Source organism: Felis catus, chromosome C1 (assembly GCF_018350175.1).
Source record: "Felis catus isolate Fca126 chromosome C1, F.catus_Fca126_mat1.0, whole genome shotgun sequence".
Taxonomy (NCBI): Eukaryota; Metazoa; Chordata; class Mammalia; order Carnivora; family Felidae; genus Felis; species Felis catus.
Window position 1 is genome coordinate 105,329,208 of NC_058375.1, and position 23,319 is coordinate 105,352,526.

At 38.2% G+C, this 23,319-nt stretch overlaps 1 protein-coding gene across 2 annotated transcripts in view; it reads right to left on the reverse strand.

Moving 5' to 3' along the window:
- Positions 1 to 1,978: 1,978 nt before the first annotated feature.
- Positions 1,979 to 23,319, reverse strand: part of GOLPH3L (golgi phosphoprotein 3 like) — a 37,294-nt gene continuing 15,953 nt past the window's right edge. For both annotated transcript variants that reach the window (XM_019837803.3, XM_011285122.4), the window contains 3 exons: positions 17,040 to 17,171; positions 15,270 to 15,384; positions 1,979 to 4,350 (listed from right to left, as the gene is read on the reverse strand). In XM_019837803.3, coding sequence (XP_019693362.1) covers positions 3,923 to 4,350; positions 15,270 to 15,384; positions 17,040 to 17,171 — 675 coding nt within the window. In that variant the 3' untranslated portion in view covers positions 1,979 to 3,922. The remainder of the gene's footprint in view (positions 4,351 to 15,269; positions 15,385 to 17,039; positions 17,172 to 23,319) is intronic.

Consider the following 23,319-nt stretch of genomic DNA (forward strand, 5'->3'; position numbering starts at 1 on the left):
TAGGAAAATATTAAAAAAATAAGTTCTACCTAAGTTGTTTCAGCATTAAAACAATCTTTTTATTATTTAGAGTAAAACATTTTTAAATATAATATGAGTGAATATATGTCTACAGTTCTTTTAAGAACTGTGGAAAAGGGGAAGAACAAAATTTTTATCTTTTAATTAGAATCCTTTTTAGAGTTGTTAAAATTTGATGTCAGAAAACATACAATAAGAGTATTTAAAGTGTTATACAAAAACAAAAAACCCATTAGCCAGAATTTTTTTAAATTTTTTTTAAGTTTATTTATTTTTGCAGAGACAGACAAGAGCATGAGTGGGGGAGGATCAGAGAGAGAGGGAGACACAGAATCTGAAACAGGTGTCAGCACAGAGCCCGACGCGGGGCTCAAACTCACAGACAGCGAGATCATGACCTGAGCTGAAGTCAGGTGCTCAACCAACTGAGCCACCCAGGTGCTCCTTATTTGCTCACTTAAATGTGAGTTCTTGGGAGCTGAAATTGTGTCCTACACAACTTTTTATTGTCAGCACCTAGCAAGTGCCAGTTTTGGCACTTATAAGAGCCAAATTTGTAAGTACTCAATATTTTTGGGATGAACGAATTACAAGCAATAAAATATCAAGCAGTGTTCTCAAATTTTGACATGCAAGTTTTTGGAGACTGTTTATTCATTTTTTTAATGTTTATTCATTTTTTGAGAGAGACAGAGCATGAATGGAAAAGGGGCAGAGAGAGGAAGACACAGATTCAGAAGCAGGTTCCAGGCTCTGAGCTGCCAGCACAGAGCCCAACGCAGGGCTTGAACTCACAAACTGCGAGATCGTGACCTGAGCCAAAGTTGGAAGCTCAACCAACTGAGCCACCCAGTCGCCCCTGGAGACTGTGTTTAAAGTGCAGCTTCCTAAGCCTCTAACCCTAGAGAATGATTTACTAGGAACTTAGTTTTCGTAAGGTACCCCCCCACCCCCACCCCGCAAGGTGATTTCAGTGCAGTGCTCTTGGCACCATGTTTTGAGAAACACTGTATGAAGGATGACTTATGTGAACAATGTTTTGTTTGAAATAAAAAGAACAGGAAGTATAAACAATCCTAGTATATACGTTTCTTATTATTCCTTGTGCTGTAGACATTATAAAGAAGGGAAGAACAATAAGCCTGTTATAAGCACAGTTATCTTTTTTGTAGAAGCCACTTTTAGGTAACAGGCTTGAACAATGGAAACTTGAGCAAGGCCAAAGGGTCCACAGCCTGACCAGTTGACTGAATACAGACAGGCCCATCAGGCAACCCATCTCAAAATATCCGCAGGCCCTAACTAACCAATGGGCTACTCACAACCAGGCACAGGTACCAAAACAAGGGAAAATTCCATGGTCCCCATATCTCCTTACCTCCCCCACTTTAAAAACAGCCCCCACCCACTGCCTCCTGGCAGACAGTCTCTACTTTGCTCCCTAGTGGTATATTCAAGAAACTTCTATCCCGATTCTTCTGCCTCAGGTGAATCCTTCCACAGCCTGCGCCCCAGGCTTCCACCTGATTGGGTCGCCCTACATTTGGGTGCCCCCATCTGATTGGGAGAGATGCCACACTTTCACATGTTGTTAACTCTGTTACAGTTAGGTAGGTTACCTGTGTTTCCAACTTTATACTTCCAGCTCTTAAGTAAGTTTCAGTGTCACTTGCAAGTAGATATGAATAGGGCAGAACATAATCCTTTTCTTGATGAAAAATGGTGTAATTGGGTAAATTATTTTGATTGAGATGGAGACACTATTCAGACTACAACATTAGCTGGTGTTCAGGTTAGCCTTGATGTATGCCCTGCCTATATACGTTACGATTCTATTTGTCTATCTCTAATATTCTATACAGGATGAAACAGGCTGGTCTCCTGGTGTAAAGGGGGGAGTGTTACTGGCCTTGTGTGGAAAGTTCTTATTTCTAGTTAAAATAATTGAAGTTGTAAAACCAGAAAACCAATAATTATTTATTATACAGAAATGTGAAAACCCTATGCATTAAAGAAGGTGTTTTGCAGAGAATACTATACAGATTCAAACTGAAGACATTCTCATTGAGATACAACATAAAAATAAACACTGACCAAGTGTTGCAAGAAAGAACTCGACTTCTACCCCCCAATCAAGCTGACACTTTCCAGAACAAAACCTGGTTCAGAAAGGAAAACTAAGCCACGTAGAGACAACACATGGACTGCTTTTGTACTTTCAGAGTGCCAAACTGAAGCTCTACTCAGCTGCACGTTTAGAACTCATTTCATGCTAAAATTCGTATTTCTAGTCATATAAGCAATACCTGAAAGTGAAAAACAAAAACAATGATTGTTGATTTGGGGAATTCCGTGGGGCTACACAGGTTTGGGGGAGGAGATCAAAGTTACAATCATTCATTCGTTTCAGATCAGGAAGAGTTGATATCAGGTCTGGGTTGTCTGTATGAGCCCTTTGACAGCCTGCTTCTCTGTAATGGTCAAAAGCTGAGTGTAGATCTCCATGTTGAGTGTAGAGATTAAATAAACAAATCTTAAAAAAATATTTGCATAGTAAATGCCTGAATTTAGCACAACTTGGTGCCTGTCCTCTTTATATTCTCAAATAGTAGACTTTATGTCAACATGCATTTCATACCAAATTGCCCATCAAAATAGTATTTTTCTTAATCTTCTCTTAGCACTCACTACTGAATTGAAAAAACTGAAAAGTTTTGAGAGATTTGGCTAGAAAGATGGTTATATTGAAACAAGACTAATGACTAGGAGGTTATCTATGGACTAAATACAGACAAAACTACTTCTAGAACCCTTAAATATGGACAGAATCTATCAATTTATGAAGGAAGCCAAAAACAGGGAACAAGAAGATCTGGAGTTTAGATACACTGTCTGGACTCAGGATGCTGCTATTAGGCAACTGAAATTTATAATTCCCTCAATTTGATCAGAGCAGAGACATATAGAGTAAATCTGGAGGAATCAGGACAATCATGAGCTAAAGGGTGGAAATTCTCATGCCACCTCCCTCCCTTATAAATTGGAATGCTGATTGTATGAAGGACGTGGCTGAGAGACCCATTTTTTTCATTCAGACTTTTGCCCTGATGAATGAGGGAGTAGGATAATGCTAAGAGAGAGTACAGAACATATTTCTGATTCTAGGACTGTGAGAACCAGGTAAGCAAATTTGCAATATTCTCATTAGGTTAGAAAAGGAAAGCTGAAAAATCATTAGTGGGACATATAATCCCAGAGACCATCTGCTCCAAAAATTAGTTTTGTTTCTACTGCCCAGACAGTTATTTCAATAACTACAATCCTTAGTAGAGTCTGAGAGACAAAGACTGTGAAAACGTGTATTTAAGATAGAAAACAGGGCGTCTGGCTGGCTCAGTTGATAGAGCATACAACTCTTAGTCTCAGGGTAATGAGCTCAAGTCCCATATTGGATGTGGAGTCCACTTAAAAAAAAAAAAGAGATAGAAAACAAACCTTAGAAATCTTAATTAATGGTTTGCTCTACATCTCATTCACATTTTGTGGCTGGAGAACTCCAAATCCCACTTAGATATTCCTGTTTATCCAAAAGCACACTGGATGGAAGCAAACCAGGAATGAGAGAAAGTGATAATTGCGTGTGTGTGTGTGTGTGTGTATTCACCTAGTTTATTCACCTCTGCAGTGGAAATTTAGGGAGAAATAAAGTCTGCTTACAATGGTCAAGGTTTATGGAGAAGCCCTGAAGTTGGCTCTCCCCAAATCATAAGTCTGATTCAAGAGAAGGAAAAAAAAATACAAACAAAAAACGATGAAAAACATCTCATCACACAAAACTCCGTGTGGTGTCTCTGACAGTCACGAGCCAGCAGGGGAAAAAGGAGAAATCCACCCACTGGCTTTAGGATTTATTGAAGGCTGCCAGCACAGCCCAGATCATCTCTGTGGCACTGTGCTTTGTCCCCTCCACTTCAGGGTCCAGTTCTACTAAGTCCTTGGCTCGATTCATTGCCACATCATACCTGTCATCTGTCAGAGAGGAGAAGACATTCTCTAGCACGTCAGAGGAGTGGGCCAGCACCAGGAGCGCTAGTGTTCGTTTGTCCATACGCTGGGGGTCATTCACCCACCGCTCTAGGACACTATCTTGAAGTTTTTTCACTAGTCGCTGTTTCTCTGTTGTATTGGTCACTGGATGAGTAGTCATGTCAAATAGGAGGAAATTCTGCTTCTCTGTGGTTAGAATACCCTTCTCTACTAGGTTCTTTGCAATTCGTTCTCTCACATTTCTCAGTTGGTACTGTAATTTGAAGGGGTTCCAGGTCTCACCTTTGGGAAAAAACAAATGGAAGACTTGAACAATACGCTAAGCCAACTAGACCTAACAAGACATCTGCAGAACATTCCACCCTAACAGCATACCCTTCTCAAGTACACGTGGCATACTCTACAGGATAGACCATTTGCTAGGCCATAAAATCAGCCTTAATAAAAGGACTGAAAACATACAAAGTATGCTATCCAACCACAATAGAATTAAACTAGAAATTAAATACAGGAGACAATTTGGGAAATTCAAAAATATGTGGAAATTAAACAACAAACTCCTAAATAACCAATGGGGTCAAAGAAATCACACTCAACTCTGAGTTGAATGAAAACTTATGCGATGTAGCTTAAACCAGTGCCAAGAGAGAAAGATATGACCCCAAATGGTATGTTAGAAAAGATATTAAATAAATCAATAACCTAACTTCTACTTTAAAAAACTAGACAAAGTAGAACACAATAAACACGAAGGAAGCAGAAGAAAGGAAATAATAGAGATTAGAGAGGAGATAAATAGAAACAATGAAAACAATAGAGGAAATCATTAAAATCAAAGGTTGGTTCATTGAAAAGATCAACAAATTGACAAACCTAAAATGACAAAGAAAAAAGAGAGAAGAGTCAAATCACTAACATTAGGAATTAGAGAGGAAACATCACTACTGACCTTAAAGAAATAAAAATGGCAGGGGGTGCCTGGGTGGCTCAGTCGGTTCAGTATCCGACTCCAGCTCAAGTCATGATCTCACAGTTCGTGAGTTGGAGCCTTGCTTCAGGATTCATTCCCTCTTCCTCTCTCTCTCTCCCTCTGCCCCCTGTGGGATTCTCTCTCTCTCCCTCTGCCCCTCATGAGATGCTCTCTCTCTCTCCCCCTCTCTGCCCCCCCCCAAAAAAGTAAATAAAAAAAAATCAAATTGAATTTCTATTCATTAGCAACAATCTGAAAATAAATTTTTTCTCAATTTTTGTAGTTGTTTTCTTACAATTATACTCATAATAGCATCAAAAAGAACAAAATAGTTAGGACTATATTTAACAAAAGTAGTATAAGACTTACACAAGAAATATCTAAATAAATGGAAAGGCATCCATGTTCATGGATTAGAAAACCTGATGTTATTATTATTGTTTTTAATTTTTATTTTATTTTTGAGAGAGAGACAGAGCACGAGTGGGGGAGGGCAGAAAGAGAGAGGGAGACATGGAATCTAAAGCAGGATCCAGGCTCTGAGCTGTCAGCACAGAGCCCAATGCGGGGCTGGAACTTATGGGCTGCGAGATGATGACCTGAGCTGAAGTCGGACACTTAACCAACTGAGCTACCCAGGTACCCCAGAAAATTTAGTATTTTTAAGATAGCAATATTCCCCAAATTGATCTGCAGATACAATATAATTCCTATTAAAATCCTACCTTAGGGGCACCTGGGTGGCTCTGTCGGTTAAATGTTCAACTCTTGATTTCAGCTCAGGTCATGATCTCATGGTTCGTGAGTTTGAGCCCTGTGTTGGGCTCCGCACTGACAGTGCAAAGCCTGCTTGGGATTCTCTCTCTCTCTCCCTCTCTAAACAAATAAACTTAAAGAAAAAAAAACAAAAAAGAAAAAAAAAACACTACTTTGCTTGATTGCCGAAACTGACAAGCTGATTCTATAATTCATACGGAAATGCAAAAGACCCAGCATGGCCAAAAAAATATTGAAAAGGAACAATAAAGTTGGAGGACTCACATTTCCTGATTTGAAAACTACTACAAAACTAGAATAATCAGGGAGCCTATGTGGCTCAGTTGGTTAAGTATCTGACACTTGGTTTCACCTCAGGTCCTGAACTCACGTTTCATGAGTTCGAGCCCTACATTGGCCTTCCTGCTGATGGTGTGGAGCCTGCTTGGGATTCTCTCTCTCCCTCTCTCTCTCTGCCTCTCCCCTGCTCACTCTCTGTCTCTCTTGAAATGAATAAATAAACTTAAAAAACCAAACACTACAATAATCAAGAGAGTGCATAGGGGTTGCCTGGGTGGCTCAGTTGGTTAAGCGTCTGAGTTTGGCTCAGGTCATGATCTTGTGCTTTGTGATTTCAAGCCCTGCATCAGGTTCTCTGCTGTCAGTGCAGAGCCTGCTTTGGATCCTCTGTCCTCCTCTAGGTGCCCCTCCCCTACCTATTCTCTCTCTCTCTCAGAAATAAATATTAAAAAAAAAAAACACAAAACAGTGAGAGAGAGAGAGAGAGAGAGAGAGAGAATAAGAATAGACATAGAGAGGGGCACCTGGGTGGCTCAGTCACTTAAGCATCCAGCTCAGGTCATGATCTCATGGTTGGTGGGTTTGAGCCCCGTGTTGGGCTCTGTGCTGACAGCTCAGAGCCTGGAGCCTGCTTTGGGTTCTGTCTCTGTCTATCTGTCCCTCCCCTGCCTGTGCATGCACGCATCCTCCCTCCCGCCCTCCCTCTCTCTCTCTCTCTCTCTTTCTCTCTCTCTGTCTCTCATAAATAAATAAATAAATAAATAAATAAATAAATAAATAAATAAATAAATAAATAAATAAATAAATAAATAAAATAGACCTAGGGATCAAAAGAAGAACCCAGAAATAAACCCATACATTTATGGTCAAATGATTTTTATTTTTTTAAGTTTGAGAGAGAGAGAGAGAGAGAGAGAGAGAGAGAGCAAGCAAGCATGTGTGTGCAAGTGGTAGAGGGGCAGAGAGAGAAGGAGGCAGAGAATCCCAAGCAGGCTCCATACTCAGTGTGGAGCTGGATATGGGGCTCGAATCCACGAACCGTGAGATCATGACCGGAGCTGAAGTGGGATGCTCAACTGACTGAGCCACGCAGGTGCCCCTGTATGGAAGAAAATTTTGCAAATCCTGTATATGATACGCGATTTGTATCTAGAGTATATTTGAAAAGTACAACTCAGTGGCAAAAAAGGCAAACCCAGTTGAAAAATAGGCAAAAGGTATGAAAAGACAATTCTCCAAAGAAGATATACAAATGGCCATAAATACATGAAGATGGTCAACATCATTAGTATTAGGAAAATCCCGATAAAAATCACAATATACCACTACATGCTCATTAGGATAGATAAAATAGAGAAGACAGAGAATAACAAGTATTGATGAGAATGTGGAAGAATAGAAACTTAGACACTGGTGTTGAAATGTAAAATGGTGTAGCCACTTTGAAAAACTGGCCCCATTCCTGTCCTTAAGAAGTTTAAAATCTAGTATGGGGTGACTGTGGGGAGACAAAAAACATTTGAAGTGGGCCCTAATGGCAAACTGGACATAGAGATAAGGTTCTTTAAAATGTTAATCACTGAGGTATGACATCAGGGATGATGATAGAGTAAGAAGTGCCAGAAATCCATCTCTTCACCTAGACAACAATTATACTAGAGTCTATTTTTTTTAAGTTTATTTATTGTGAGAGAGTGTGCAAGAGCAGGGGAGGGGCAGAGGAAGAGGGAGGGAGAGAATCCCAAGCAGGCTCCACATAGTGCAGAGCTTGATGCGGGGTTTAAACTCATGAACATGAGATCATGACCCAAGCAGAAATCACACTTAACCAATTGAGCCACCCTGGTGCCCTACTAGAATCTATGAATGTATCTATGATACATTCAAAGAAACGAAAGAAGTGGACATAACGTGTGCCTCAGAAAGCACAGATATCAACTTTACGAGACAAAGACTTGAAAACAATTGTCTTGAAGATGCTCAAAGAGCTAAGAGAATATATGGACATAGGGAAACAATATATGAACAAAATGAGAATATTAATGAAGAGATAAAAATTATTGAAAGGAACCAAAAAGAAACTCTGGAGCTTAAGTACAAGGGCTGAAATGAAAAACACCACGTATATGGGTTCAAAAGCAGATTTAAGCAGGCAGAAAAAGAATGAACAAACCTGAATATAGGAAATGGAAATTATATAGTCTGGGGAACAGAAGGATGTTTAATGAGAAAAAGTAAACAGAGCCTAAGGGACCTCTGGTACACCATCAAATGGTCAAATATATGCATTGTGGGAGTCCCAGGAGGAGGACAGACAGAAAAGGGGCAGAGAGACTATCTAAAGAAAATTATGAAAACTTTCTGACTATCTGAAAACTTTCCAAATTTGATGAAGGACATGAATTTATAAATTCAAGAAGCATAATGAACCCAATGTCAGATAAAACATCCATACTGAGACACATTATGATCAAATTGTTAAAAGCCAAACAAAAAGAATCTAAAAGCAGAAAGGAAAGAGAGAAGTGAGTCATCACATACAAGGGATCCTCAGTAAGATAACAGATTTCTCATCAAAAAATTTGAAGGCCAGAAGGCAGTGGGCCAATATATTCAAAGAGCTGAAATAAAAGAAAAGAAAAGAAAAGAAAAGAAAAGAAAAGAAAAGAAAAGAAAAGAAAAAAGTAAAACCTGTCAAATGAGAATTCTATATCCAGAAAAACTGTCCTTCAAAAATGAGGGAGAAATTAAGACTTTCCCAGATAAACAAAAACCAAGGGGATTTGTTACCACTAGCCTTGCCACGCAAGAAATACTAAAAAGGAGCCCTGCCAGTTGAAATGAAGGGAATCTAGGGGCACCCGGGTAGCTGAGTCAGTTAAGTGTCCGACTTTGGCTCAGGTCATGATCTCGTGGCTCCTAGGTTTGAGCCCTGCTTTGGGCTCTGTGCTGACAGCTCAGAGCCTGGAACCTGCTTCAGATTCTGTGTCTCCTCCTCCTTCCACCTCTCCCCTGCTTACACACACTCTCTCTCTGTCTCAAAAATAAATAAACATAAAAAAATAAGAAAGAAACGAAGGGAAGCTAGACAGTAACTAGAAGCAGTATGAAGAAATAAATATCTCCAGTAAAAGTAAATATATGTACAACTATAAAAACTAGTATTGGTTTGTGACACTACTTTTTATTTTCTATATGCTTTAAAAGATAAATACATCAAAAATAATTATTAATCTATGTTATTGGGCATACTATGTATAAAGGAATAATCTGTGACATCAAAACAGAAAGAGGGTGGAATGGAGCTATATCAGGGCAGAGTTTTTCTATGTCATTGAAATTGGTATAAAATCAGATTAGGTTGTTCTAACTCTAGGATGTTAAATCCCATGTAGCAACCAAGATGATATCTACATAAAATGAGAGAGAATACAAATGTTTCACTATAAAAAATCACCTAAACACAAAAGAAGACAGTAATGCAGGAAATGAGGGACAAAAACCTATAGGTCATACAGCAAACAAATAGCAAAATGGTAGAAGTGTCTCCTCACGAATAATTAATTTAAATGTAAATGGATTAAGCAATTCAGTCATAAGACAAAGATTGGCAGAATGGGTTAAAAAACATGATCCAACTATATGCTATCTACAAGAAACTCACTTTAAATTGCATTACAGACCAATAACCCTTATGAATATAGATGCAAAATCCTTAATTAAATATTAGCAAATTGAATCCAATAGCATATTAAAAGGATTATTTATCATGAACAAGTAAAATCTATTCCAGGAATGTTATATATATATAAAAAAAAAAAATCTGAGCAAAGGATCTGAATAGACTTTTTCCAAAGAAGACATACAGATTGCCAACGAGTACATGAAAAATTGCTCAATATCACTAGTCATCAGGTGCAAATCAAATCACAATGAAAATCGCCTCACACATGTTAGAATGCCTATTATCAAAAAGACAAGAAATAACAAGTGTTGGAAAGGATATGGAGAAAAGAGAACCTTTGTGACTGTTGGTGGGAATGTAAATTGTTGCAGCCACTATAGAAAACAGTATGGAGGTTCCTAAAAAGTTAAAAATAGAGCTATCATATGATCTAGTGATTTCACTTCTGGGTATTTATTCAAAGGAAATGAAAATAATAACTTTATAAACTCTGATGTCCACTGAAGCATTATTTACAATAGCCAAACATAGAAGTAACCTAAGTGTCCATCGATGGTTGAATGACTAAAGAAAATGTGTATATATATACAATGGAATAGTATTCAGCCATAAAAAGAAATCTTTCCATTTGCAACAACATGGATGGAATCTGAAGGCATTATGTTAAGTGAAATAAGTGAGACAGAGAAAGACAAATACTGTATGATCTCACTTACATATATGGAATCTAAAACACAAAAATCCAAAAGGGATGCCTGGCTGGCTCAGTTGGTAGAGTGTGTGACTCTTATCTCAGGGTTTTAAGTTCTAGCCTCACGTTGGGTATAGAGATTATTTAAAAATAAAATCTTAAAAAAAAACAACAACTCAAAAACAAAACAAAAAAGCTCATAGATACAGCGAACAGATTGGTGGTTGCCAGAGGCAGGGGTGGGCAAAATGGGTGAATGTAGTCAAAAGGTACAAACTTCTAGTTATAAAATAAATACATCCTAGGGATGTGATAAACAGCATGGTGACTATAGTTAACAACACTGTATTGTATATTTGAAAGTTGCTAGGAGAGATCTTAAAAGTTTTCATCACAAGAAAAAAAATGTGTAACTATATATGGTGATGGATGTTAAGTAAACATACTGTGATCATTTAACAATATACTAATCCTGAATCAATGTATTCTATACCTGAAATGAATACAATGTTGTATGTCAATTATGCCTCAAGTAATCAATGTAATAATACATCACATTAATAGAAAAAAAAAAAAGCCAGTCATCTCACTTGACTCAGAAAAGACATTTGACAAAGATGAATACACCTTCATGATTTAAAACTCCCAGAAAACTAGGAACAAAAGGAAAATTTCTCAACAGAATAAAAGGTTTACTTTAAAAAAATTTTTTTAAAATATTTATTTATTTTTGAGACAGAGACAGAGCATGAATGGGGGAGGGTCAGAGAGGGAGGGAGACACAGAATCCAAAGCAGGCTCCAGGCTCTGAGCTGTCAGCACAGAGCCCAACGCGGGGCTCGAACTCACAGACTGTGAGATCATGACCTGAGCCGAAGTCGGAGGTCACCCAGGTGCCCCTAAAGGGTATACTTTTTTTTTAGTGTTTTTATTTCTTTATTTTTGAGACAGAGACAGAGTGTGAGTGAGGGAAGGGCAGAGAGAGAGAGAGACAGACAGACAGACAGACAGACAGGATTGGAAGCAGGCTCCAGGCTCTGAGCTGTCAGCGCAGAGCCCAACGTGGGGCTTGAACTCACAGACCGTTAGATCATGACCTGAGCCAAAGTCAGACACCCAACCGACTGAGCCACCCAGGTGCCCCAGAATAAAGGGTATACTTAAAAGGTATAAAAATGCACAGCTAACATCACATTTAATAGTAAAAGACTGAAAGTTTTCCCTCAAAGGTCATGAACAACATAACGATGCCTGCTTTCCCTACTGCAACCAGAGCTGTTAGAGAAGAAACAAAGATGTGGACCTGCGCACGTTGCTCAAGGGCCAACTGTAGAGAAAATTCCAAAGAGTACACAAAAGTGCTACTAGAGCTAATAAACTAATTCAGATAAGTTGCAGGGTACAAAAAAACCACACAAATATCAGTTGTTTCTATATACCAGTAATGAACAATCTGAAAAGGAAATTAAGAAAGCAGTTCCATTTATAATAGTGTCTAAAAGAATTAAATATTTAGGAATAAATCTAACCAAGGAGGTGAAAGATTTATATGCTGAAAACTATATAACACTGCTGAAAAACATTAAAGATGACATTAATAGTGGAAAGACATCTCATTTTAATGAACAGGAAGAGTTGACATTTTTGAGATGTCAGTATCACTCAAAGAGATCCACAGGTTCAACACAATCTCTAACAAGATTCCAAAAGCCTTTCCCACCAAAATGGAAAAGCTGATCCTCATATTCATATGGAATTTCATGAGACCCAGACAGCCAAAACAATCTTGAAAAACAATAAAGTTGTGGGACTCATACTTCCCAACTTCAAAACTTACTACAAAGCTATAGTAAGTTAAATAGTACGGTATAGGCATAAGGACAAGCACAGATCAATGCAATAGAACAGAGAGTCCAGAAATAAATCCTCAGATTGATGATCAACTTATTTTCAACAAGGCTACCAAGACCATTCAATGGGGGAAAGGGCAGTCTTTTCATGGATATAAAACCAAAAGTGGAAGGAACAAAAGAAAAAATAGATAAACTGATTCAATTTAATCAAAATCAAGAACTTTTGTGCATCAAGGACTACCATCAAAAAGTTGAGAAAACAACCTACAGAATGGGAGAACATATTTGTAAATGATATATCTGATAAGAGATTAATATCCGGAATATACAAAGAACTTCCAAAACTCAACAATAACAACAACAGAACTCAATTAAAGAAACGGGCAAAAGACTGGAATAGACATTTTTCCAAAGAAGATATACAGATGGACCATAAGCCCATGAAAAGATGCTCATCACTGGACATTAGGGAAATGCAAATCAAAACCATAATGAGATACCACTTCATGCCTACTAGGATGGTTATAATTCAAAACAAAACAGGGGAACCTGGGTGGCTCTGTCAGTTAAATGTCCAGCTCTTGATTTTGGCTCAGGTCATGATATCAGTTTGTGGGACTGAGCCCTGTATAAGGCTCCATGCTGACAGCACAGAGCCTGCTTGGGATTCTCTCTCATTCTCTCTCTCTGCCCCTCCTCCACTCTCTCATTCTCCCAAAATAAACTTTAAGAAACAAACAAACAAAAAGCCCTCAACAAAGCTAAAAATAGAACGTGTTGATGACAATATGGAGAAACTGGAACCCTTATGCAGGGTTGGCGAGAAGGGGTGCAGCCTGTGTAGAAAACAGTTTTGTGGTTTCTCAAAACAGAACTATCATATGAGCCAGCAATTCTACTCTCAGATATATATTCAAAAGAATGACTAGCAGGGACTTGAATAGATATTTATATATTAATGTACATAGCAGCATTATCCACAATAGCCAAAAGGTGGAAACAACTCAAGGGTCCATCAACAAATGAAATGAATAAAAAAAATGTGGTGGGGCATGCACATGGCTCAGTTGGTTAAGCGTTCAACTCTAGATTTTGGCTTAGGTCATGATCTCAGAGTTTGTGAGATCAAGCCCTGTGTTGGGCTCTGCACTGTCAGTGTGGAACCTGTTTGACATTCTCTCTCTCCTTCTCTCTCTGTCCTTCCCCTGCTCATACTCATGCACGCTCTCTCTCAAAATAAATAAACAAACAAAATGTGGTATATCCATACACTGGAATATTATTTGGCCAGAAAAAGGAATGAAATTTTGATACATGCTACAACATGAATGGACATTGAAAACATTATGCTTAGTAAAAGAAGCCAGATAACAGAAGGGCAAATATTGCATGATTCCACTTATATGAGTTACCTGGTGTAGGCAAATTCATAAAGACAACAAGCAGAAAAGAGGTTGCCAGGGCATGGGGGGACAGGGAGAAAGAGGGATGTTTGGGATGATGAGAAAGCTTTGGGTATAGACAGAGGTGATGGTTACATAACACTGTGAATGTATTTGATGTCAGTGAATTATACATTTATGAATGGTTGAAACAATAAAGATTATATTATATGTATTCTACCACAGTAAAAAATGTTAACTATATACCCCAAAGTAACTAAAACATATCTACACAAAAACATGTCCAGGTATGTTCACAGCAGCATTACTCATAATAGTCAAAAAGTGGAAATAATCCAAATGTTTATCAACTGATGAACTGATAAATAAATGTGGTACATCTATACAGTGAAGTATTATTTGGTAACAAAAAGGAGTCAAGGTAAACCTGGGGAAGTTCTAGTAAGATTGGTAGATTGTATCAATGTCAATATCCTAGAGGTCATATTATATTACAGTTTTGTAACTGGTCATCACTGAGGGATTCTGGGTAGAGTGTATAAGGGATCTCTCTGTACTATTTCTTACAACTTCATGTGAATGTACAGATACCTCGATTAAAATTTCAATAAAAAAAAAAAAACTGTTCCAGAAGGTGACACTGGCTGTGACCTCAAAGTGCCCCATGGAAGATTCTCCTAAAATTTTATGCCATAGATCTGCTTAGTTATATAAAAGTTTTTGAATTTACCCTTAAAAAAAAAAGGGAGAGAATAAAGTATTGGTACATGATAAAACATGGATGAACTTTAAATATTACTTTAATCCGGTCAAAAATAAGTTGTACATTTCCTCTATATGAAATATTGAGAATAAGCAAATCAATAGAGACAGAATGTAGATTAGCGGTTGCCTGGAGCTGGGCAGGAGGCTTGGGAAAAATCGCTAATGAGTATGGGGTTTATTTTTGGGGTGATGAAAATGTTGTAAATTAGGACTGTGATGGTGGCTGTTCAATTGTGTGCATATACTCAAATCCACTTAATTGTGTACTTTCCATGGGTCAACTGTATGGTGTGAATTATGAATCAATAAAAATATTTGGGGCGCCTGGGTGGCTCAGTCGGTTGAGCGACCAACTTCGGTTCAGGTCATGATCTCATGGTTTGTGAGTTCGAGCCCCTTGTCGGGCTCTGTGTTGACAGCTCAGAGCCTGGAGCCTGCTTCGGATTCTGTGTCTCCCTCTTTCTCTGCCCCTCCCCCACTCATGCTCTGTCTCTCTCTGTCTCAGAAATAAATAAACATTTAAAAAAAATGTTAAAGTTTTTTCTTGTGGAGAATACTATTAAAGAGCTTTTGTGGTGGGGTAGTGGACGTAAGATAGAGCTTTGGAAAACTTTATGTATTGATTAACCATGTCTTTTCTGTCCTTCTTTAAATACAGTTAAACAGTGAGCCATACATTTCTTACCCAGCATCTTGAATTCCTGTATTCCACTGCTTGAACTAGTAGGATAAAGATTATAAAGTGTGGGATTTTTTTAGCCATTTTGAGCCATCTTACCTGTGAGTAGCTCTATCCATGTCTGGACGGTTTCTGTGGGTTCAGTTGCTTTGATGTGTTTGAGAGTTTCATCCAGTAAAACATCTCCTGTTGGGCTATCTGACTTTAGCAATACCTTTAAAAGAAGAAACAAGGTTTTGGGATGAGCACTGGGTGTTGTATGGAAACCAATTTGACAATAAATTTCATATATTGAAAAAAAAAAGATTTGAATTCCAAACAGAAATAAATAAATAAATAAATAAATAAATAAAAGAAGAAACAAGGGACCCTGGTTCATTCCCTTAATTCAAATTAGAATCTTTCAATATACTGTATATACATTATGGGTCAAATGTTGTAGGAAATGCAAAACAACATAACACACTATCCCTGTTCTCAAGAAGTTTAATATCTACTATGGAGTGATAGTGGGGAGAAAGAAATAACATTTGAAGTGGGCCCTAGTGACAAACTGGATATAAATGATCAGGAAGAAAATATGTAATAATAACTCTTTAGGTCTGGAAAACTAACCTGTGAAATAATTAATAAAGGTAAAAAAGAAGAGGAAGCTACTTTAGGGCAAAAGTGGATAAGTTTGGTTTTAACTCATAAGGGATAGCTAAGTTGAAATGTCTAGTCAAGAGTTAAATATGTTCCTAGGGGTAGAAAAAGAAGACAGGCCTCAGATTTGATAGGTTAATATCATGGAGGTGATAGATAAAGCTAGAAGATAAATGGTATCTCCAAAAGGAAAGAAAGGTATGCAAAAGGATGCAAACTGAGACTCAGATGTTAAGGAATGGAGAAGTATAAGAAATAGGGTACAGGTGGGATGCCTGGGTGGCTCAGTTGGTTAAGCGTCCAGCTTCAGCTCAGGTCATGATCTTGCAGTCTGTGGGTTTGAGCCTGTCGGGCTCTGTGCCGATAGCTCAGAGCCTGGAGCGTGCTTTGGATTGTGTCTCCCTCTCTGCTCCTCCTCTGCTTGCACTCTCTCTCTCTCTCAAAAATAAATAAACATTAAAAAAAATAAAAAAAAAGAAATAGGGTACAGGCAAGAAGCAAGAAAATGTAATATAACAAAGGCCAAGAATGGAGAAAATTTCAAGTAGGGGGAGGTGGTCAAAAAATGTCAAATGCCACGTATAGGTTAAGAGAGAAAAATAAATTGAAGACAAAAGAGAAGCTGGTGATAGGGTGCCTGGCTGGCTCCATCAGTAGAGCCTCATGATCTTAGGGTTGTGAGTTCAAGCGCCGTGATGGGCATAGAGCCTGCTGGTGACACTGAAGAATGTAGTTTTGGTAGAGTTAAGAGTATGAAAATGAAGTTCTGAGTGGAAAAAATACGTAGTAAGAAAACAGAGATGGGAGTCAAGCTCATATGGTGGAGAGGACTTGCTATAAATGGAAGGAGAAAAATCTAATGTTATCTGAGCATGACCAGAATTAAACAAAGACTGCACCCAACCCAGGTGTTTGCCCTCCTCCTATATAACACTCTATTTCATAATGTTATAGTTATAGATACAGAGGAGTAACAATCAACAGCATCCTAAATGTGATTTTTCTGCATAAAAAGACAAAACCATAAACTTCTTGTAACTCTTTAGATAATGGATACTTGAATTTCTCCCCCTGCTATAGGTTAATTAAACCTGTTAGACAATGGGACAGCTGAGTCAGTGATATTTATCTTGTCTCACTGCTCAGATCTTCCCATTTCTCCAAAATGGACCATTGGTATCTGCTCTTTCATAAGTCAGGAGAATGTTCACAAGGCTGTTGCACCTTTCTGTCCAGTAGTCGCTTCTTACGCATGGTGGGGGGTTCCAGATAGATTCGACCCCGCATGGCCAGCTCTATCAGGATGCCCCCTCGCAGGCCAGATGATATGCAGTCATTCCAGAAAGACGTGTAACCCTAGAGAAGGGGAATAAAAAGAAAAGAATGTTCTGAAAGGGTTATGGGCTAGCAGCAGGCACCTTAAGGATGGTTCATTTCATTGTGATTTATTTCATGTCACATTACATGTACTCAAAGCATAAAATAACAGAATCTCTCTTTAATTCCCTTCGTCTAAACGCCTGAAATAAGATTTTCTGACTTCAAGCTCTTTGTGAATTCCCAGGGTTCAGCTCCTAGTTAATAACTGGCAGGTCAATTTGTAATTTTTGAAAAGAATTTTAGCTTTTTTGAAATCTGTTTTCATGACATTCTAAATTTCAGAGTATCAATATTAGCAGAAAAACGTATAGACCATCTGAGCCTTTTACTCCTCCAAGACATGGATTATTTGCAAGCCATTTTGATGGATGATGTGGTAGAAATCCAGCTCTGCCACTGACTACGTAAATGCTTTGGGTATGTTATTTCTCAAGTGCAATGTCCTCATCTATAAAATGTGGACACTAATATCTATCTTTATAAGTTTGCTGTGAGGAATAAATCAGGTGTCCTGTATAAGAAAGCATTTAGTAGAGAACCTGGCTTATAGTAGGCACTTAAATATTGGTTTCCTTTAGTTAGGAGCTAGAGGGGTACAAAGACATAGAAGAAATACCCACTGTCTTAAGAAACTAAAAATCTAACTGGAAAGACCATGCAAACTTGAAGAAAGTTCTATAATAATATAAATTTAAATATTTTTAAAATTTTTTTTTAATGTTTATTTTTGAGACAGAGAGAGACAGAGCATGAACGGGAGAGGGTCAGAGAGAGAGGGAAAAAACAGAATCTGAAGCAGGCTCCAGGCTCCGAGCTGTCAGCACAGAGCCCGACACGGGCTTGAACTCAGACTGTGAGATCATGACCTGAGCTGAAGTCGGAAGCTCAACCGACTGAGCCACCCAGGTGCCCCTATAATAATATAAATTTTAAATAAAAGCTCAATTGAAAAAGCAGGAGACAGGCAAAAATGACTACTGGATGTTTGGTTTAGATGATAGATTCTCAAATTATAAACCACTTTTGGGCTAGTCAGAAACTTTCATGGGACTTGAACTGAGGTTTGAAAAATAGGTTGAATTTAGCAGTGAGGGAGGGTTTTCCAGATGAAGATAAATCATTCAAATTCTACTTATTTTTCAAGAGAGCATTCTAAGTAAAAGTATAAAGGAAGGAGACATCAAATATGTTTAGAGATCTAACTCAAGGACATAAGATCAAGTTGGCTGTGGGAAGTCTTGATGCTCTGAACTTTTACTGAAAGGCAATATTGAATCCTGAGGATTGTAAGCAAGGAGTTATGATTAACATAAGAAGACCCACCAAAAGTATCAGATCCGTCTAACACTCTACCTTTTGGTGTAGCACTCCCTCTTGGAGAGAAGCTGGGTGAGATGTTGGCAGGGAGGTTCTAGCATGGCTTTAAAGCATCACCTTTAAGGATCGCTACATAAATCGGTATTTTAGGGATGCCTGGGTGGCTCAGTCTGACTTTGGCTCAGGTCATGATCTCGCAGTCCATGGGTTGGAGCCCCGCATCAGGCTCTGTGCTGAAAGCTCAGAGCCTGGAGCCTGCTTCGGATTCTGTGTCTCCGTCTCCCTCCCTCCCTCGCTCCCTCGCTCTCTCTCTCTGCTCCTCCCCCACTCATGCTGTCTCTCTCACACTCTCAAAAAAAAAATCAGTATTTAAAATTTTTTATTTTATTTATTTTTAAATGCATGTTTATTTTTGACAGAGAGAGAGAGAGAGAGAGAGAGAGAGAGAGAGAGAGAGAGAGAGAGAGAGAGAGAGAAAGCACACAAGCACACAGGAGAGGGGCAGAGAGAGAGAGGGAAAAAGAGGATCCCAACAGGCTCCACGCTCAGCACAGAGCCCAACACGGGGCTTGACCTCATGACCTGGGATTGTGACCTGAACCAAAATCAAGAGTTGGATGCTAAAACTGATTCAGCCACCCAGGCACACCCTCCACCTTATTTTTATTTAGTATTTAAGTTTATTTTACTTTGAAAGAGAGAGAGAGAGAGCAAATGGGGGGGGGGAGGGGAGCAGAGAGAGAGGGAGACAAAATCCCAAGTAGGCTCTGTGCTATCAGTGCAGAACCTGATGCAGGGCTTAAACTCATGAACCGTGAGATCATGACCTGAGCTGAAGTTGGATGCTTAACTGACTGAGCCATCCAGGTGCCCCATATTTTTAAAACAAATCAATATTTAACCACTCTTCTAGTTGACCAATATTTTCTTTTCTTTTTCTTTCTTTTTTTTTTTTTTTAACCACCTCACGTTAGACATTATTATTGGCTTTATCATTATTTTATACAGGTCTGATTTACTCAGATGCTTACCAATGTCTTTGCTCACCATTCCTTCTTGCATCTCAGACCTCCTTTCTGGTACCATTTTCCTTCTTCCTAAAGTAGAATTTCCTTAAGTGAAAATCTGTTGGAGGCAAACTCTATTTTATCTGAAAGGTCTTTATTTCACCACTGTTTTTTTAAAGATAGTTTCTCCGGACATAAAATTCTAGGTTGATAGTTTCATCACACTGACCATATGAAGTCCTCCTCTTCTAGCTTCCATTGTTGCAGTGAGAAATGTATCATCCTCATTGATTGTGGTTTCTTGTAGGTGTGATTGACTTGTCTTTTTTTCTCAGGTTCTTTAAGATCTTCTCCCTTGGTGTTTTGCAGTTTGACTATGACATGACTTTATGTGAATTTCCTTATCCTGTTTGGCATATGCTTCCTGTTTCTATAGGTCCATTTCTTAGTTTTCAAAATTTCTCACTTTTTATCTCTAAGAAATTTGACTCTCCGTTTTTTCCTTGTGGGACATCAATCTTTCTTATTCTAACCCCCATATCTTTAACTCTCTTTCATATTTTCCATTTCCTTTGTCTCTAAATTGCTTTCTGAAGAGTTATTTTATATCTGGCTTCCAATTTTCTCTCTCCATCTATATCTAATGTGTAACCATGAGATTTTGATTTCAACTTTGATTTCTAAAAGTTCTATGTAGTTATTTTTCACATTTGCTTGCTCACTTGTGATCAGTTCTTTTTGTTATTCATTTTGTGATTCTTTTATTTCTTTAAAAATGTCATAGATATTTTATATTGTCTGGTCATTTTAATATCTGAGGTCCACGAATGACCTATTATTTGCTATTTCTGCTGTTCCTTTCTTGTGGGTATTTGCTTCTTTGTACATTTGGCATTTGACTAAGAAGTGGCTCATATTCAATTTTTTTTGGTGTGAATCTATGAGATCCTGGAGGCCTAAATTAAAGATGTCTTCTTTCAGAGAGGAAGAGCTATATTTGCTTCTGCTGAGAATCAGGCATAGGGAGGGGGGGATTGGAGGACTGCCACACAACTGGGACCACATTTATTTTATTTTTTAAAAAAGATTTTATTGTATATATATTTTTAAAGCTTATTTATTTATTTTGAGAGAGAGCACATGCAGAGGAGGGGCAGAGAGAGAGAGAATCCCAAGCAGGATACACATTGTGCAGGGCTCAAACTCACAAATGGTAAGATTATGACCTGAGCCAAAACCAAGAATAGGACGCCTCAGACGCTGAGCCACCCAGGCACCCCAAAAGATCTTATTTTTAAGTAATCTTTATACCCAATGTGGGGTTCAAACTCACAACCCTGAGATCAAAAGTCACTTGCTTCACTGACTGAGCCAGCTAGGTGCCCCCAACTGGGATCATATTTAGACCTAGCTTCCCCGTTTTATTTCAACACTGCAGTTTATTCCTGACTCCCCAATTCCTGGATGTCAGGACTGATTTGGTAATTTGTCCTAGGGCAATCTGGTTTTCTCATCTGTTTATTGATCACCTCTGGGATTTTAAGTTTGATTAAAAATATTTCAAATGCTCCTCCAGTCCAAATTCCTTAGGATAGCACTCAAGCTAAGAAAATGCTCACTGGTCTCTCTCTGACCCCTTCTCCTCGAACACTAGGGCTTAACTTTCCAGAACTATTTTAAGTTGGTTTATCTTTTTTAGTAATCTCTGCACCCAACACGGGGCTCAAACTCACAACTGTGAGACTGAGTTGGATGCTCCTCCAACAGAGCCAGAACTATCTGAGCCGCCAGAACTATCTGAGCCCCCCAGAGCTATCTGAGCCCCCCTCTAGAACTATCTGAGCTCCCCCCCCCCAGAACTATCTGAGCCCCCAGAGCTATCTCAAGTACGCTTAATGTATCATTTTTGCCTACTGGCCTTTGTACACATTGTTCTCTCTGTCCAGAAGAACCAATATCTTTCTTCCCCCAACTCCCCTTGTTCTTAAGGATGGCTTCCAGGAATCACATCTTCCATGTACCTTCTCTAACCATGTCTTTCCTTCAACTCCACCCCACCCTCTAGGTTAGGTTCCCCGCCTGGGTGTGCCTATATATACTTCTCCCTTATCATTTGTTTTATCACATTGTAATCAATTGTCCACGGTAGACTATAAATTCCTTAAGGAGAGAGTATCTGACTGATACACAGTATTTCTCAATAAATGTTTCTTGACAGCGTAAATTTAGGATTGAAAGTAAATATGTTAACCTTAAACAAAAACAAAAACAAAAAACAACCCAAAACAAAACAGAACAGAACACAAAAAACAAGACAAAAAAGAAAGTAAATATGTTAACCTGGCAAAAGCTCAGTTTGAACCATAAACACCCTTAGACGGACTCGCATTTCCTGAGGGCCTGATCTTAGATTCAAAGCTGAGGTTAGTTCCATCCATTACCTGCATCTGGCTACTCCAAAAGAGTCATAATTTATAACTCCTCTTTAAGGAGGGAGTAGGCTTTTTTAAGGATTTAAGGTTAAACTGCAACTTGCTTTAGAACACATAATTTACTTAAGCATAACTTTTATATAATCTTGGTGATTTTATAAATCTCAACAGGTGTGCAAACACATCAGCCAGTATTAAAGCAATTAGAGGAAACTAATTTGTTTGTTTTCTCATTTCTTCCTGACCATATAACTTCTGTTTCAGGAACAGTGATGTCAGATTGTCATCAGAACTGTAAGTGAGAACTGTAAATAAAGAAACAATGAACAGCAGGATGTAGACACTATGTTTCTGAATATCATTCCCATCCAAGGATCTAATGTAAAACTCCTCAAATGAGTTTTTTTAAACTTTCTTTTTATCGAGTCATATATAGTAGAAAAAAAGCTTAAAAATATGCAGAGTTTTAAAAAATAATTATAATTCTAAGGTCCATATTCCCCCAAATAAATCTATCTAGCTGAACTGGTGAATTCTCAAACCATCTATAATAACATCTATAAACATAATAAATGATCGTATAAGAGAAAAGAAAAGACAGGAAAAGAGATCACATTATAGAAATGTGTAATTTACAGGGGTGCCTGGGTGGCTCAGTCGGTTAAGCATCTGACTTCGCTTGGGTCATGATCTTACAGTTCGTAGATCACACATTAGGCTCTGTGCTGACAGCTCAGAGCCTGGAGCCTGCTTCAGATTCTGTGTCTCCCTCTCTCTCTGCCCCTTCCCTGTTCATGCTCTGTCTCTGTCTCAAAAATAAACAAACAACAACAACAACAACAACAAAAAAGAAACGTGTAATTTACAACATGGAAGTTTATCTGGAGGGGTTAATAGTCTAGTGCATATTTTCTAGATTTTATATGCCTATTCTATCTCAGTATTATTTACAGAAATGAGATCACACTGAGTGGCAACTTTTTCACTCACCCATTATTTTGGCTATCTTCTCACATGAATTAATATAGATTTACCTCATTCACTGTAATGGCTACCTAGCAGTGCACTTTAGATGTACTATATAATTTATCTATCCAAGCCCTTACTGGTGTACATTTGCTTACAGTTTTTTGTCATCACAGACACACACAAAAATGCTATAAAGAAATATTCATTGTTGGTGTTTCTGTTGAATAAATGCCTACAGGAAATTTTGGGGTCAAAGATTGTACATATTTACATTTTTGATAATGTTACTTTATTCTTATAAAAGGTAGGGCATTGAGACTTCCATAAATTCAGACAGTCAACATTTTATGCTTTTCCACCTGGTCTAGTATTTTTTATCCAAACTTCCTTAAAGACACA